Below are 13,275 nucleotides of genomic sequence, written 5' to 3' on the forward strand. Positions count from 1 at the left end.
CCTCGGTAGTAGGCTAACTCAACTTAAACAACTTGCTTGTATCAATACCAATGCAGTATTGAAACATTGAAAACAGAGGAAGCAGTGCACTCGGCGGTGCTAATCGAAGTAACCAATGACTTGCCCTTAAAACTTCCCAAAGGCCTGCCTGCATCTGTCATTGGCCTGCACAAACTCCTTTGCGATGGCGGTCATGTCAGTTTGTTCCAGAATGTCACGGTGAATATGGCAGTTCATCAAGTCATTCAGTCTCTTTGGTGTCATTGTGGATCGGAGGTATGATTTCAGTCGACGAAGTGTGGAAAACGAACGCTCTGCTGATGCCGAGGGCACGAAGGCCAAAAGCCAGGGCACCGAGGCCATAAAATAAAACAATGATTTTAAGTTCATGTCTATAATGAATTTAATTTAAGGACTAATGACTCTTCTGAGGAAGATTGGAGTCCCGGTCAAAACTATCAAGCAGGTAAAGAAACATCTACAATATTATGTCTGAAGATAAGAAAATATTGAACACATCTAAACTTATCAATCCATCACTCACTTCAAAAATTGTAAAAAACTTATTAAACCTATATCCTCCCATAATTTTTGTTCAATTGACACCAAATGTGCAAGAGCATCTTCAGACTGTACTACTACGCAGATTTTTGAGTCATCAAAATTGAGCCTGGAGTCCATCAAAATGTTTGACTGTAAATGGAACATATACTAGCATGCAGGCTACTGATTAACCCATAAGAGCCCAGACCGATTTCTCAATCAAGGAAAATTATTGAGGAAATAAAATGAACTAAATAGACGACAAAGAAAACATTTCTGACCTTTTATTTTTTAAAATAGCACTTTCATGTCTCAAGATCTGAAATATTAAATTGCAAATTTGCAGAACACTGCAACGCTATTACACTGTTAACCCGAAAGTTCATTCTGTGCAAACAGTTTGAGTAAATTCCACTTTTAAAGATTAGTTTTATTGCATTACTTAAACAGTATGAGTATATGAACAGTATATGAGACAGTCATTGGGTGTACTCATTTTTGTAATTTAAACAAACTAAAACCATCATGTTTTACCTCAGGCCACAGTGCTGCCCTGTTGTGATCGGCTCAAAACTCAAGACAAGTTGAGTTGACGGCTACAGAGGAAGTTGCGCCATTTTCTAATTTACACAGAGCAATTTAAGGTTTTTGCACTTTTGACAGCAAGCTAATTAGCATGTTAGCGGCTACAGTCGGTACTCGGCACGTTAAAAGTGGGTCAGCGTTGTAACGACATAACGTTACTGTACAAGCAATGCTTATTTAACGGTAACAAACTTAAGCCCTATATGTTGAAATTCCTCTCTTATTCGTTCATTAATTTATCACACAGTCTTACCTCAGTCAACTTCTTCCCTCCTTCTGTGAAAATTCAACGTCTCGGACGCGGACACAAGTGGGCGGGGGATGCGTTTGATTAGGTCTTCTGATTTGCTGGTGATAGACTGGTGGGTGGGGTATGTGTTTAAGTCTCCTGATTGGCTGGTGATAGATTGGTGGGCGGGGGATGCGTTTGATTAAGTCTCCTGATTGGCTGGTGATAGATTGGTGTCATTATAGCACGTCGGAGCGGTTCGTGCCAGGCTCGAGTCCGCTCAACGTCAAAATATATTGGTTTAGCCTATTTTTTAAAATAGGACTACCTAAGGGTGCTACGGAATTCCTGAAGGTGCGGCGGCAAAAATGAAGGTGCGGCGGCCCGCCGCAGCCAATTGTACATAGCGGAAACCCTGCAATATAAAATAGACACAAACAGACAGACACAAAGCACCAAAGCATGTAAAGTCATACTGATTGTAAGAGCCTACACATTACCACCTAATGGACACCCACAAATGCACGGGTGCGCGCGCACACAGGTCTGGAGGAGAAACAAACCTAATAGGATCTGCCCGAAATAGTCAATAACATGAAAACAAACCATAGCCAAGAGGAAAGTTAGTTAGCCTGTCATTTATGCACTATATTATTTAAAAAAAAAAAAAAAAAAAAAGTGGTCAGGTTCCCACAGAGCAGAGTTTGCATTTCCAAAGGCTAGAGGCAGGCCTGTTTCTGCCCCCTGATCAGTGAGACAATACCTCACTTATGGTTGTGATAGTTGTTCAGTCAAACAGAAGTTGAAACAGTCAGTGATTTTCAAACGAGTCGATAACACTGTAGACAGGAGGGAAAAAAACCAAAACACACAAAAACAGAAACTGTATTCCTGGTTGTTGGATTATTTTAGCAGAATAGGATTCCAGCAAACCCAACTGGAGCCCAGTTTCAGTGATTAAGTCCAGCAGTCTGAAGGGGTAGTGCTTTAAATGTGAAATACTAAAATGTAACAGCAAATACATTAAAATTTTTTTTTTTTAAGTGCAAAATGTTTCTGTCTAGACACAGCAGATGGATGGACCAGATGGACTTTACAGTGACTATACATAAAAATCCAAATGTACAAATGTGAATTTTATAGTTAATGTTGGCAGTCTGGGGTGAGAAAGGAAATAAATGCTGCTTATTTGTTCCAATACGTGATACGTTTGAGACTGTCTCAATGCTCTCGATCTTATAGATGGTATTCAAATATGATGGAACAATAATTAATCCAATGTAACTCCAATTTAAGCTGTTTCTCTTATGACTACTATAATTACTACTATTACTCTGGCTACATCATCTACCACAATGACAACAGCAGCTTCAACAACTACTACTAGTAGGCATATCAGGTGAGAATTCAAATTCAGTCCAAATGACTGAATTCAGACTTGAATGCAGAACATCATACTTTGTACAGAATTAAAATGTTTATCCGTTCTTGAGATTACAAATCAAAGATTTGGGGGCGGGGGGAGGCAGCTTAACTTTTAGAAAACAGCCATAATATTCTGTATGAGGATCACATGCTCCAAAATGGGCCTCATTAACGAATGAGATCAAATGTTTTGCTTAATAACTTACCTATTTTTCAAGATATTTACAGGGAAACTGGCAGGTACATAGATGGCTGTATACTGAATACAAAGTCTGAAAAATCAGTAAAAACAAATTATGCAAATTAATATTTGATTAGTATTAATTATGCTAATTTGATAAAATGTTAAATCAGTACACAATTAAAAAAAAGTAATAAAAGATTATTTCTAATACCCTCTTTGTGCTCTGTAGTCCTTTGTATTTCTCAAAAGTAGGGCCTACTACTGCTTATATGAAAGAATATAAATGATTATTTCGATTAATAATCACAGCTTGAGGGGAGCGGGGGTTGGTTTCTCAGCCTGAGGAGCAATAAGGTGACTCCTTCCCACCACAGCCTGGGGGTGGTGCCATGGGAGGCTGGTATCTAGCACCCTCTTAGCCTCCCAAATCTAGCTAGGTATGCGTCTGTTCTGGAATCCAGCAGCTGCTTAGTTGGCAGTACCTCTGTGTCTGCCAATATTTGGTGGCAGATACTGTTGTTGCTGAGTCTTGGGTAGATGGGGCTCGTCAACCTTGGAAGGCAATCCATCTATAGGAAGGAAAACCCTGATCCCAAACCTATGCTGCTTTGCGGCCATGCCTTCTCATGGGAAAGGCTTCGGGAGTCAACCCTGAGGAAAAATCCGGAGCCAGAGTCCCGAAGGCAGTCCATGACTGTGTACAGCCACATTCTGGCAACAGCGCTGGAACCATGGTTTATTGGCATTTGGGTCAAGGACATGACACCTATATTTTCTGCCCAACTGCAATTTCTTCAGTTTAAAAAAAAAAAAAAAAAAAAAAAAAAAAAAAGTGTTTAAATTTCATAATAATTTACCACATGTATGTGGTACATGTGACCTCCATGGAACTAAATCTTTTTTTCAGAAATAATTAGTTAGCATGCAATTTTTTTGTCCTCAAAGTGTTAAAAAGTCATGTGATGCGACCGTCTGACCTTAACTGCTGATTTTTAAACTTTTTAAAAATTACTCTAAATCTAATCAAATTTATTGCCTGTTTTGGCATATTTTCTGAAGTGTTTTGTAGTCCCACATGAAATTTCAGCTTTCTTGAATATACATTTCCCCCATAATATACAAACAAATAATGTCCGAGCCTGTCTATTTTTCCAAATATCATGTGGTGCGACCATCAAGAAATGACCATTTTGGGACTTTTATTTTAAATCCAAGTGAAAGACATGAAGTTGCATCATTCATCAATAGGCAAAGGACACATGGAATCAACAGGCAGGTCTGTAACCCTCTTTCATACATTTCTAAAAGTAATGATTTTAAGTGCTGTGATGCTGTTGCCATATTTGGATGTCATGCGGTATGACCCCAAAAAGAAAACTATAATAAAGTTTTATTTACAAATGTATATTTTGATAATATAGTTCAAGGTGACCTTCTGTCAGAAACCAGCTAGTTTCGTTACAGTGGCTAATGCTAGGTCTGTAAATTTTCACTGAATCTAGAAAACATCATTTGGTGCGACCAATATCATGTGGTGCGACCATTGCAGGATACTTTCAATTACTTGTATACATTGAAGAGTTACATTTATTGTGCTTTAAAAGTTATTTTCATGATTAATACAAACAAAGGATTGATTGTAAAATGTTTTTCCCATTTTTGAGTTTTTTTTGTGCATTTCAGGAACGAGTTATAATTCATATTTCATAGTATAATTAGAAAAAACATAAGTGAGATCTTGTCACTGCGATAACATATTTCCTATTTTATATATATTTATATATTTTAACTGTTTTTAATGTTTTTTTTTCAATCAGATGCCACTGTCCAGCAAAATAAAGACTGCCCACCATAGGGAGCAGGTCAACTCTGACCCAGCAGTATTAGACCTCACCCCGCCATCTATGGAGAGCATTCCACCAGCTCTCCTTAATGTAGCTGTAGCTCCCAACCCATCCAGAAATGTGAATCTAGTGGACCCAATATTGAATGACGATTTTAGTCCACCAGTGGTGTCCACACCAGTGAGAGATGAGAGAAGGGATAAGTCAGGCCAGAAACTTTGCAAAAAATTGCAGCGGGAGAAGATGATGCTTAAAAAGCAAGTCTTGCATCTCAGGAAAAAGCTGATGGAAATGCAAAAAATCAAAAATAAAAGTAGAAAGTGTGAGATGAGAATGATGGAAATGCAAAGGAAAGTGAGAAGTGGAAAGGTCAAACAAAAGGGTCAGAAAAGACTGTCAGCTGAGAGAAAGCAAGCTGTTATACAGTTTTTGTTGAGAGATGAAAACAGTTGCCTTCTACCTGGGAAAAAAGACACAATCACGAAAAATAAACAAAGAGTACAAAGAAGAGTCCTGACAAAGCCTCTCAAAGAGCTCCACACACAGTATCAAACAGAGGTAGAACAGCACCTGTCCATGTCTTACAGACAGTTTACCCGACACAGGCCCTTTTACATTACAGAGCCAAAGTTACGGGACCGAGATACATGTGCATGTTCAGAACATGAGAACATCCGACTGTTGGCGAACAAACTAGCGAAGACAGGGCTGCTGAAGACAACCAGTGCCTCGGAGTTAGTGGGAATGATTGTGTGTGACCCCAAAAACAAAGCATGTATGGATCGTGTGTGTGTCCCGAATGCTGCTTTGATGAAATCGTCTTCCCGGAGACAGACAACTGTGAGACTACATCCTGGGAACAATGGGAGCGGGTGACATCAACTAATGGAGACAAAAACTTTGCACATGTTGTAGACTTGTTGTGCACTGTTGTGAATGAGAAAAAGTGAAAACTGAAATGACAATGTTGTGAAAAGAAGTAGACATGAAATGGAAAAAAAAGATTACATTTTCATTTTCACTGAGTGTTAAAAGGCAATAAAATTTGATTTAATCATACATGTTGCCTGCACTTTATCTGTTACTACTTTATTGCTATTTATTTTGCCAATATGAGGATTTCCTGTCATTTGGTGCAACCATGCATCATATGGCACGACCAAAAATAGCAGTAATTTTCTCAAAATAAGAATATGGCATTTCACTTCTATGGCTGGAATTTTAATAACTGACAAAGTTTACTTGGGTGGATATTGTTCTTCAGGTATTTTTTCTTCATTTTGTACATTTTATAAGGAAAAGTCGTTTTAATTAGACGCAAGCAGGTGACTGCCATATTGGACATCAAAAGAAAATAACAATATGCATTAAAAGTCAAAATAAATGTCAATGGGTTGTTTCTATACACATCATACTACTCAGAACTTAGATTAATATCCAAACCATGTTTTGGAAAATAAAAATTTTAAGGTTATTCTCAGTCGCACCACATGACATTTTTTAAGGTTGTAGCCAATTCGTGTACATAAAAAAACACTAAAAATGCCCAATATGAATATCAAAAATAGATTTATGCATACCTGACATTGTAAATATTTGAACATTCTCAATAGAAATTAATATTTTTTATATTTTAAAATTTGCAAGTTGAAAATCCTTATCCGTCATTGACCCATTTGCCTTTCCATTGAAGCATTTCAGTGACGTGGAGAGGGGGGACCTGCTGCATGGGTAACAGCTTGGCCTCCATATCAACCTACCCATGCTTTGCACACTGGAGAGGACACTCCAGATTTGCTATGCAGCATCAACAAAACACAGGAAGCAGCAATCTAACGGTTATAAAAGTCTCACAGCTTGACTGGCATAGAGCTAGGTGCCAGGGGTTGCTTCTGACAGTGGGAGAGGTCACTGCGCCTCACTGGGCAGCTACCGCCCGCCTCAAGCTGGGCAATCCCCAGCCAATAGGGTGCTGCCTCACCACGGTCCATTAACCTCACTGGGTGCGTGGGGTCTAGGGTGAAAACCAACAAGTGGATTGACAACAGTGCACCAGGCAACAACAAAAAGAAGAAAACATCTGCCCTTAAATTGGGCACCTGGAATGTACTATCAATGACACCGGGTTTCTCTGATGACCTGGAGGAGATAAGCGACGCTCGCAAGACAGCAGTCATCAACATGGAACTGAGCAGACCGCAGATGGACATTGTAGCCCTGCAAGAGACCAGACTTTCAGGGTCAGGATCAGTGAGGGAGAGAGACTTAACCTTCTTCTGGCAGGGGAAACCAGCAGATGAGACTAGGGAGCACAGAGTTGGGTTCACCGTTAGAAACGACCTGTTTGGATCCATCGTCCCACCAACAGAGGGAACACAATGAATCTGGTCATTGCAGCTCAACACCCCAGCTGGGCCAGCTAGACTAATATTAGTGCCTATGCTCCAACCTGGACATCCTCAGCAGAAGACAAGGACAGGTTCTACAACAATCTTAGTACCACCATTAGCAGAATCCCTGAAAGAGAGCTACTGTTCATCCCAGGTGGCTTCAATGCGAGAGTGGGTGCCGACCACGACTCCTGGCCCAGGAGTCCTTTAGGAAAGTTCGGCACCGGGAAGACAAACAAAAATGGTCAACGAGTGCTGAAGCTCTGCTGTCATCATGGTCTGTGTCAGCAACACGTTCTTCAACACCAAGCCCCAACACAGAGTTCCCTGGAGACACCTATGGTCCAAAACACTGGTACCAACTTGACTTGATCCTCACAAGATGCTCCAGTCTACCGAGTGTCAAGCTGATATGAAGCTACCAGAGCGCTGACTGCGACACTGACCATTCCCTGGTGTGTAGCGAGGTGAAACTGCATGCAAAGAAATTGTACCACACATGAAAGGAAGGCAGACCTAGGATTGACACCACCAAGAAACGAGACCAGGGGAAAGTGAAGTTGTTTGCAGGTGCACTAGAAGAATCTCTCCCTGGCTCGTCCAGATGCCTGAGAAAGATGACCGCACTTCCGAGATGCTGTGTACAATGCCGCCATGTCCACCTTTGGCAAGAAGACCAGCAAGTTGGCTGATTGGTTTAAGGCTCACTCCAGAGAAATTACACCAGTCATTGAGGAGAAGAGAAAAACACCCTAGCAGCATACAAAGCCTGTCCTAGTGAACATAACCTGCAGGTCCTCCGGGCTGCACGGAGCAAAGTCCGGCAGAGCGCCAGGCATTGTGCCAACGACTATTGGCTTCAGCAGTGCACCCAGATACAGACTGCAGCTGACACGGGCAACATCAAGGCAATGTACGACGGTATCAAACAGGCACTGGGACCAACACAGAGGGAAAACTGCACCTCTCAAGTCCTCAACAGGTAATGTAATCAAGAACCGGGCAAAATAGATGGAGCACTGGGTAGAGCATTATTCCGAGCTGTACACCAGAGAAAACATAGTTGCTGAAGGTGCCCTGAATGCCATTGAGTTCCTGCTCGAGTTGGAAGAGCTCAATAGAGAATCAATTCTTGAAGAACTCAGTGAAGCCCTGGACTCCACTGCCTCCGGCAAAGCTGCTGGGAAAGATGGAATACCAGCTGACGTCTTGAAATGCTGCAAAAAGGAACCCTCATTAGTGAGCTGCATGAAAGCCTCGGCCTTTGTTGAAGAGAAGGTGCTGTTCCACAAGACATGACGGATGCCAACATTGTCATATTGTACAAAAACAAAGGTGACAGGAGTGACTGCAATAACTACCACAGTATCTCCCTCCTCAACATCGTCAGGAAAGTCTTTGCTCGGGTTGTACTGAAGCGGCTCCAAGTTCTTGCAGAAAGAGTCTACCCAGAATCACAGTGCAGTTTCTGAGCCAACAGATCCACCATTGACATGATCTCCATCAGACAGATGTAGGAGAAATGCAGAGAGCAAAGGCACTCTTCATAGCCTTTATTGATCTCACAAAGGCTTTTGACCTAGTCAACAGGGATGGCCTCTTCAAGATCCTCCCCAAGACTGGATGTCCACCCAGGCTGCTTAGCATCATCAAGTCTTTCCATGAAGACATGACAGGTACAGTGGTCTTTGACAACTCAACTTCAGACACCTTTAACATCTAGAGCGGAGTGAAACAGACCTGTGTGCTGGCACCCACCCTCTTCGGGATCTTCTTTGCTGTACTGCTGAAGCATGCTCTTGGTTCTGCAATAGAAGGTATCTCCCTCCAGACCAGATCAGATGGAAAGCTCTTCAACCTCTCCAGGGTAAGAGCACTGACCAAAGTCCAGCTGAAATGCCTCCATGACTTCCTCTTTGCAGATAATGCAGCAGTCACTGTCCACTCAGCTGATGACCTTCAGCAGCTCATGAACCGCTTCAGCAAAGCTTGTTGAGACTTCAGGCTCACCATTAGCCTGAAGAAAACTCTGGTCATGGCTCAGGATGCTGAACTGCCGCCTACCATCAGTATCTCTGATCATGAACTGGAAGTTGTCCATGACTTTACTTACCTCAGCTCCATGATCTCAGACTCCCTCTCGCTCAACAGTGAGCTCAAAAAGTGGATTGGCAAGGCAGCTACCACCATGTCCAGACTGACAAAGAGAGCATGGAACAATAACAAAATGACCAAGCACACCAAGATCCATATCTACAGTGCATGCGTTGTGAGCACCCTCCTTTATGGCAGCGAGTCCTGGACCCTGCGTGCATGGCAGGAGTGAAAACTCAACACCTTCCACATGCGCTGCTTACAGTGCATCTTGAAGATCACCTGGCAGGACAAAGTCACAAACAATGCTGTACTAGAGAGAGCGGAAGCCCCAGCACATTCACACTGCTGAAGCAGAGACGCATGCACTGGCTTCAGCAGAATCAACACCCAGAGCACAACTCCATAGTCTCTCAAGACTGAAGGATGCCTTATAATTAATTAATTAAAATTCACAGCTTTCAAGGCAAACCTCGAAAAAACTGTGAGAGCCACATCCAAAACAATTCACATTAACTGAATTGAAATTGACACTCACGTTTCTGACTTCCATTTTTTAAATCCCATTCCAACCACTAAGATCTTAATATTTTTCATCAAAACAACTCGTTATATTCTAAAAGTTATTTATTTACATGAATCAGTTTGATTTGAAAAAAATAAACAGATAAAGCTATGAAAACTCATTTCAAAGTCGCCCATGAATAACATGAAAACTAGCGGAGGGAAAATTTTGCTGAATACTTCATCAGAAACCATGAGAGCGAGAGAACATCCCTATAAAAGTTATCTGATTGTTATTCACGAGTAATCCAGTCAGAAACCAATCAGGAAAGCAGTCAGGCTCTCTCTCTTCTGATTGGTTTCTGACTGGATTACTCGTGAATAACAATCAGATAACTCGTTTACGTGGGATTACATCCCACGAGCAGAGAGTGTACTCTGTCATACCAACTTCAACCTGCCGTTACTCCCAAAGTACTGAAAAAATCTTAACGAGATGAATTTCTTTGAAAAACAGAGATTATAAGCTTTTTAACGATAGTATTCACGATAGAAAACATTCAGGAGTTAAGCAATGACAGACCTGGAAACTTAAATGAGAGAGTCTGTATGCACAGCACGGACAGCGAGCATCTGATATGCCTACGACTAGAACATATATTTATTACTACAGTGAATAATAATAATAATAATAATAATAATAATAGATAAGAATAGAACTAGATTAATATAGTCCATGCCATTTATAACATTTCCATCATTCATGATGTTTACATGCCCAATATTCAAATTTTTGACCCCATTTCCAAAAAAGACAAATATTCTTACCAAGCGCTTTGCATGCCTAATGAAAATTAATATTCCACTAATATTCCCATTTACATGCATTTACTTTGCAAACTGTTGCCTGGTTGGTTTGTCCACAACACACAGAGCTGACCATAAACAGGCAAGAAGCCATAAAATCCCAACTGAGACGTGTATTCCGAACGCACTATAATACCCATTCAAAGAATGTTCCTAAAACCCACATAATATCTGCATACCCCACATTTTAATCAGGAAATATTCAGAATCAGTAAAATTCGGAACATACCATTTCCATGACTTGTATCAAATTCTGAATATTATTATATTCGGAAGAATAGTGGAATATCGGGGTGCATGTAAACATACTGAACGACACTACGTTTTTCCATTTAAAAATGAAACAAACATTCACAATTATTTATCTGTGAAGAAACTCAGTCGTCCAGGTACATAGTAATCTGTGGTTGGTTGAAGAGAGCAACTGGACTTGCTTGACGATTTTTGAAAGTAACTAAGTAAATTACAGTGGGAAATTATTATTATTATTATTATTATTATTATTAGGCTTGACTGTGCTAGCATCAGCCTTCGCTAATGCTACGCCGGGTGGCAGCTAACTGGACTGCCGTGCTAACAGCACCGAGTTGCAGGTAAGCTAGTGTTGTCCTTCGAGAATGCTGATATGAAGAGTGTTTATGCATAATAATAATAATAATAATAATAATAATAAAATATTGGTGGCTTTTTTTTAATGATTTGTCAGATATATTCCATTCAGCTTGCATGATATTGATTGAGTCAAAGATGAGTTCAATATCATGCTAGCTGAATGGAATATCTCTGATATACCACTTAATGCCAGTCAAAATTATTTCAATATTAACATCAGTGGCAGCCATTTTGAATGGATAACTCGAAGAGCCTGAAGTAAACAAGGGGTACAATGGGAATGAAAACTGTCTGTGGATTCGGGGTCCAAAACCAATCCTTGCAAAATCATTTATGTAATTAATGCAGGGTGTATAATTAGTGACCATTACTTGTTAGCGAGAATATTTGACCCTCAATGTAATGTTTATTGAATAGTTCTTCAGTTAGGTCAATTTTTAGAAAATGCACGTACTAAACTTTATTTTGATTTACCACTGGATTTGTATCAAGGGTACATCTTTTCTTTCTTTCATCTTGAAAGGACTACAAATGTACCTTCAAAGCCCTCACTCACTGTTTTATCCTGGCCAGTGTCACAATATTGCCTCACAGCAAGCAGGTCCTGGGTTCAACATCAGGAAGGATTGGCTCACAATCCACAATGGACAAGTGATAGAAAATGAATGAATGTCACAGTGGATCTGGAGCCAATCCTGGTAACACCGGGCACAAGACATGAATACACCAACTATACTGACATTCAGTAGCAGTGGCTCAACGGTTAAGGAGGTCAAGGGTTCCAGCCCTAGCACCCCCAAGCTGCCACTATTGGGCCTCTGCTGACCCTGCACTCTGGGATATGTCAAGAAAATAATTTCACTAACAGAGCCACTCTACCTACTGATATGTTTTTAGGAAATGGGAGGAAACCCAAAAACCTAGAAGAAATCCATCGTCCCCTGGAGCTGTCCCCTGTATTACCCAAAGTCTAGATCTCATACCTGAATTAATTTCCTGCTCCAAAAAGTCGTTAGGATATTTCTTAAAAATAAGATTCTCAGATCGCAGCCCACTAATTGAAATAAAAGGCGCAGAGTGTGATCGGAGCCGCGCTTCACACCGGGACCACTTTCCGAATTTATGTTTTCATGCGCATGGCCGCGGGCACCGGAGGAGGTGGGACAGGCAGCAATGCTCAGCAGGTTACAACATCTACCTATACATCGATTGTTGGCTTTCTGAGCCATGACATTTCACGTCCATGGAAACCAGACCAAGAAGATAACGTGTAAAAAGCGTGCGCGTGCAAATCAATCAATCAATCAGATAATAATAACAATAACCACGCGTCTGTCACATCACACGAACTGCATCGTAAACCAGCTCATTTGTTTACAGAGGGTTATAAACAGGTGGTCTGTTTGTTGACAATCAGTTACTTGCATATTTCACAGGCGCGCGCGAGCTTTCGGCTTCAGACTGACACCACTTGCGTTCAACAGCTTGCGCGCAACTTGAGAAAGAGCAACAGATCAATAAAAGTGGCGTGAAATCGTCAAGCTTTTACTTACATGCCTGAGCTCATGCGTGCGGTCCTTCATGCTTTCCAAACTACGTCCTGCGCGCTACCGAGACGACCCTCAGACCCCCAACCAAAATCAGCGCGAGCCCGTTTTCCTAGCGAAATTAATTCTGTGCAAAAGAGCGTAACGAGTGGGAGCGTGCTAGGTGGCGCGCGCATCTCTCGCGTGACGGGAGCGCGTGATTTCCCTCCCCCTCTCTGGTTTCAGCTCTGGTCCTGGAGGAAGGTGGGACTGACAGTACTAACAGCGCATGCCGTACAGGTGGCACATTATTTTTGGTGTGTTATTTAGTGAGGTCACGTGACGACAATATGGCCTGTTGGGACACGCCCAGCACTTTTTCATACGTCATCAGCCGCAGGACTGTTTGATGTTTAGATTCATGGATGAGGTTGTTGTGAATGACACCGTAAGCGCGCGCCGTCGTAAGAAT

General features: G+C 41.4%; 1 protein-coding gene across 1 annotated transcript in view; it reads right to left on the minus strand.

Moving 5' to 3' along the window:
- The window catches only part of LOC132871269 (syntaxin-1A-like), a 422,244-nt gene extending 409,269 nt beyond the window's left edge, over positions 1-12,975 (minus strand). Inside the window, exon 1 of the mRNA XM_060905390.1 lies at positions 12,831-12,975. Within this exon, the coding sequence (XP_060761373.1) occupies positions 12,831-12,860 (30 nt within the window). The 5' untranslated portion in view covers positions 12,861-12,975. The remainder of the gene's footprint in view (positions 1-12,830) is intronic.
- Between the last annotated feature and the right edge of the window lie 300 nt (positions 12,976-13,275).

The sequence above is a fragment of the Neoarius graeffei genome, chromosome 23 (assembly GCF_027579695.1).
Source record: "Neoarius graeffei isolate fNeoGra1 chromosome 23, fNeoGra1.pri, whole genome shotgun sequence".
Classification (NCBI taxonomy): Eukaryota; Metazoa; Chordata; class Actinopteri; order Siluriformes; family Ariidae; genus Neoarius; species Neoarius graeffei.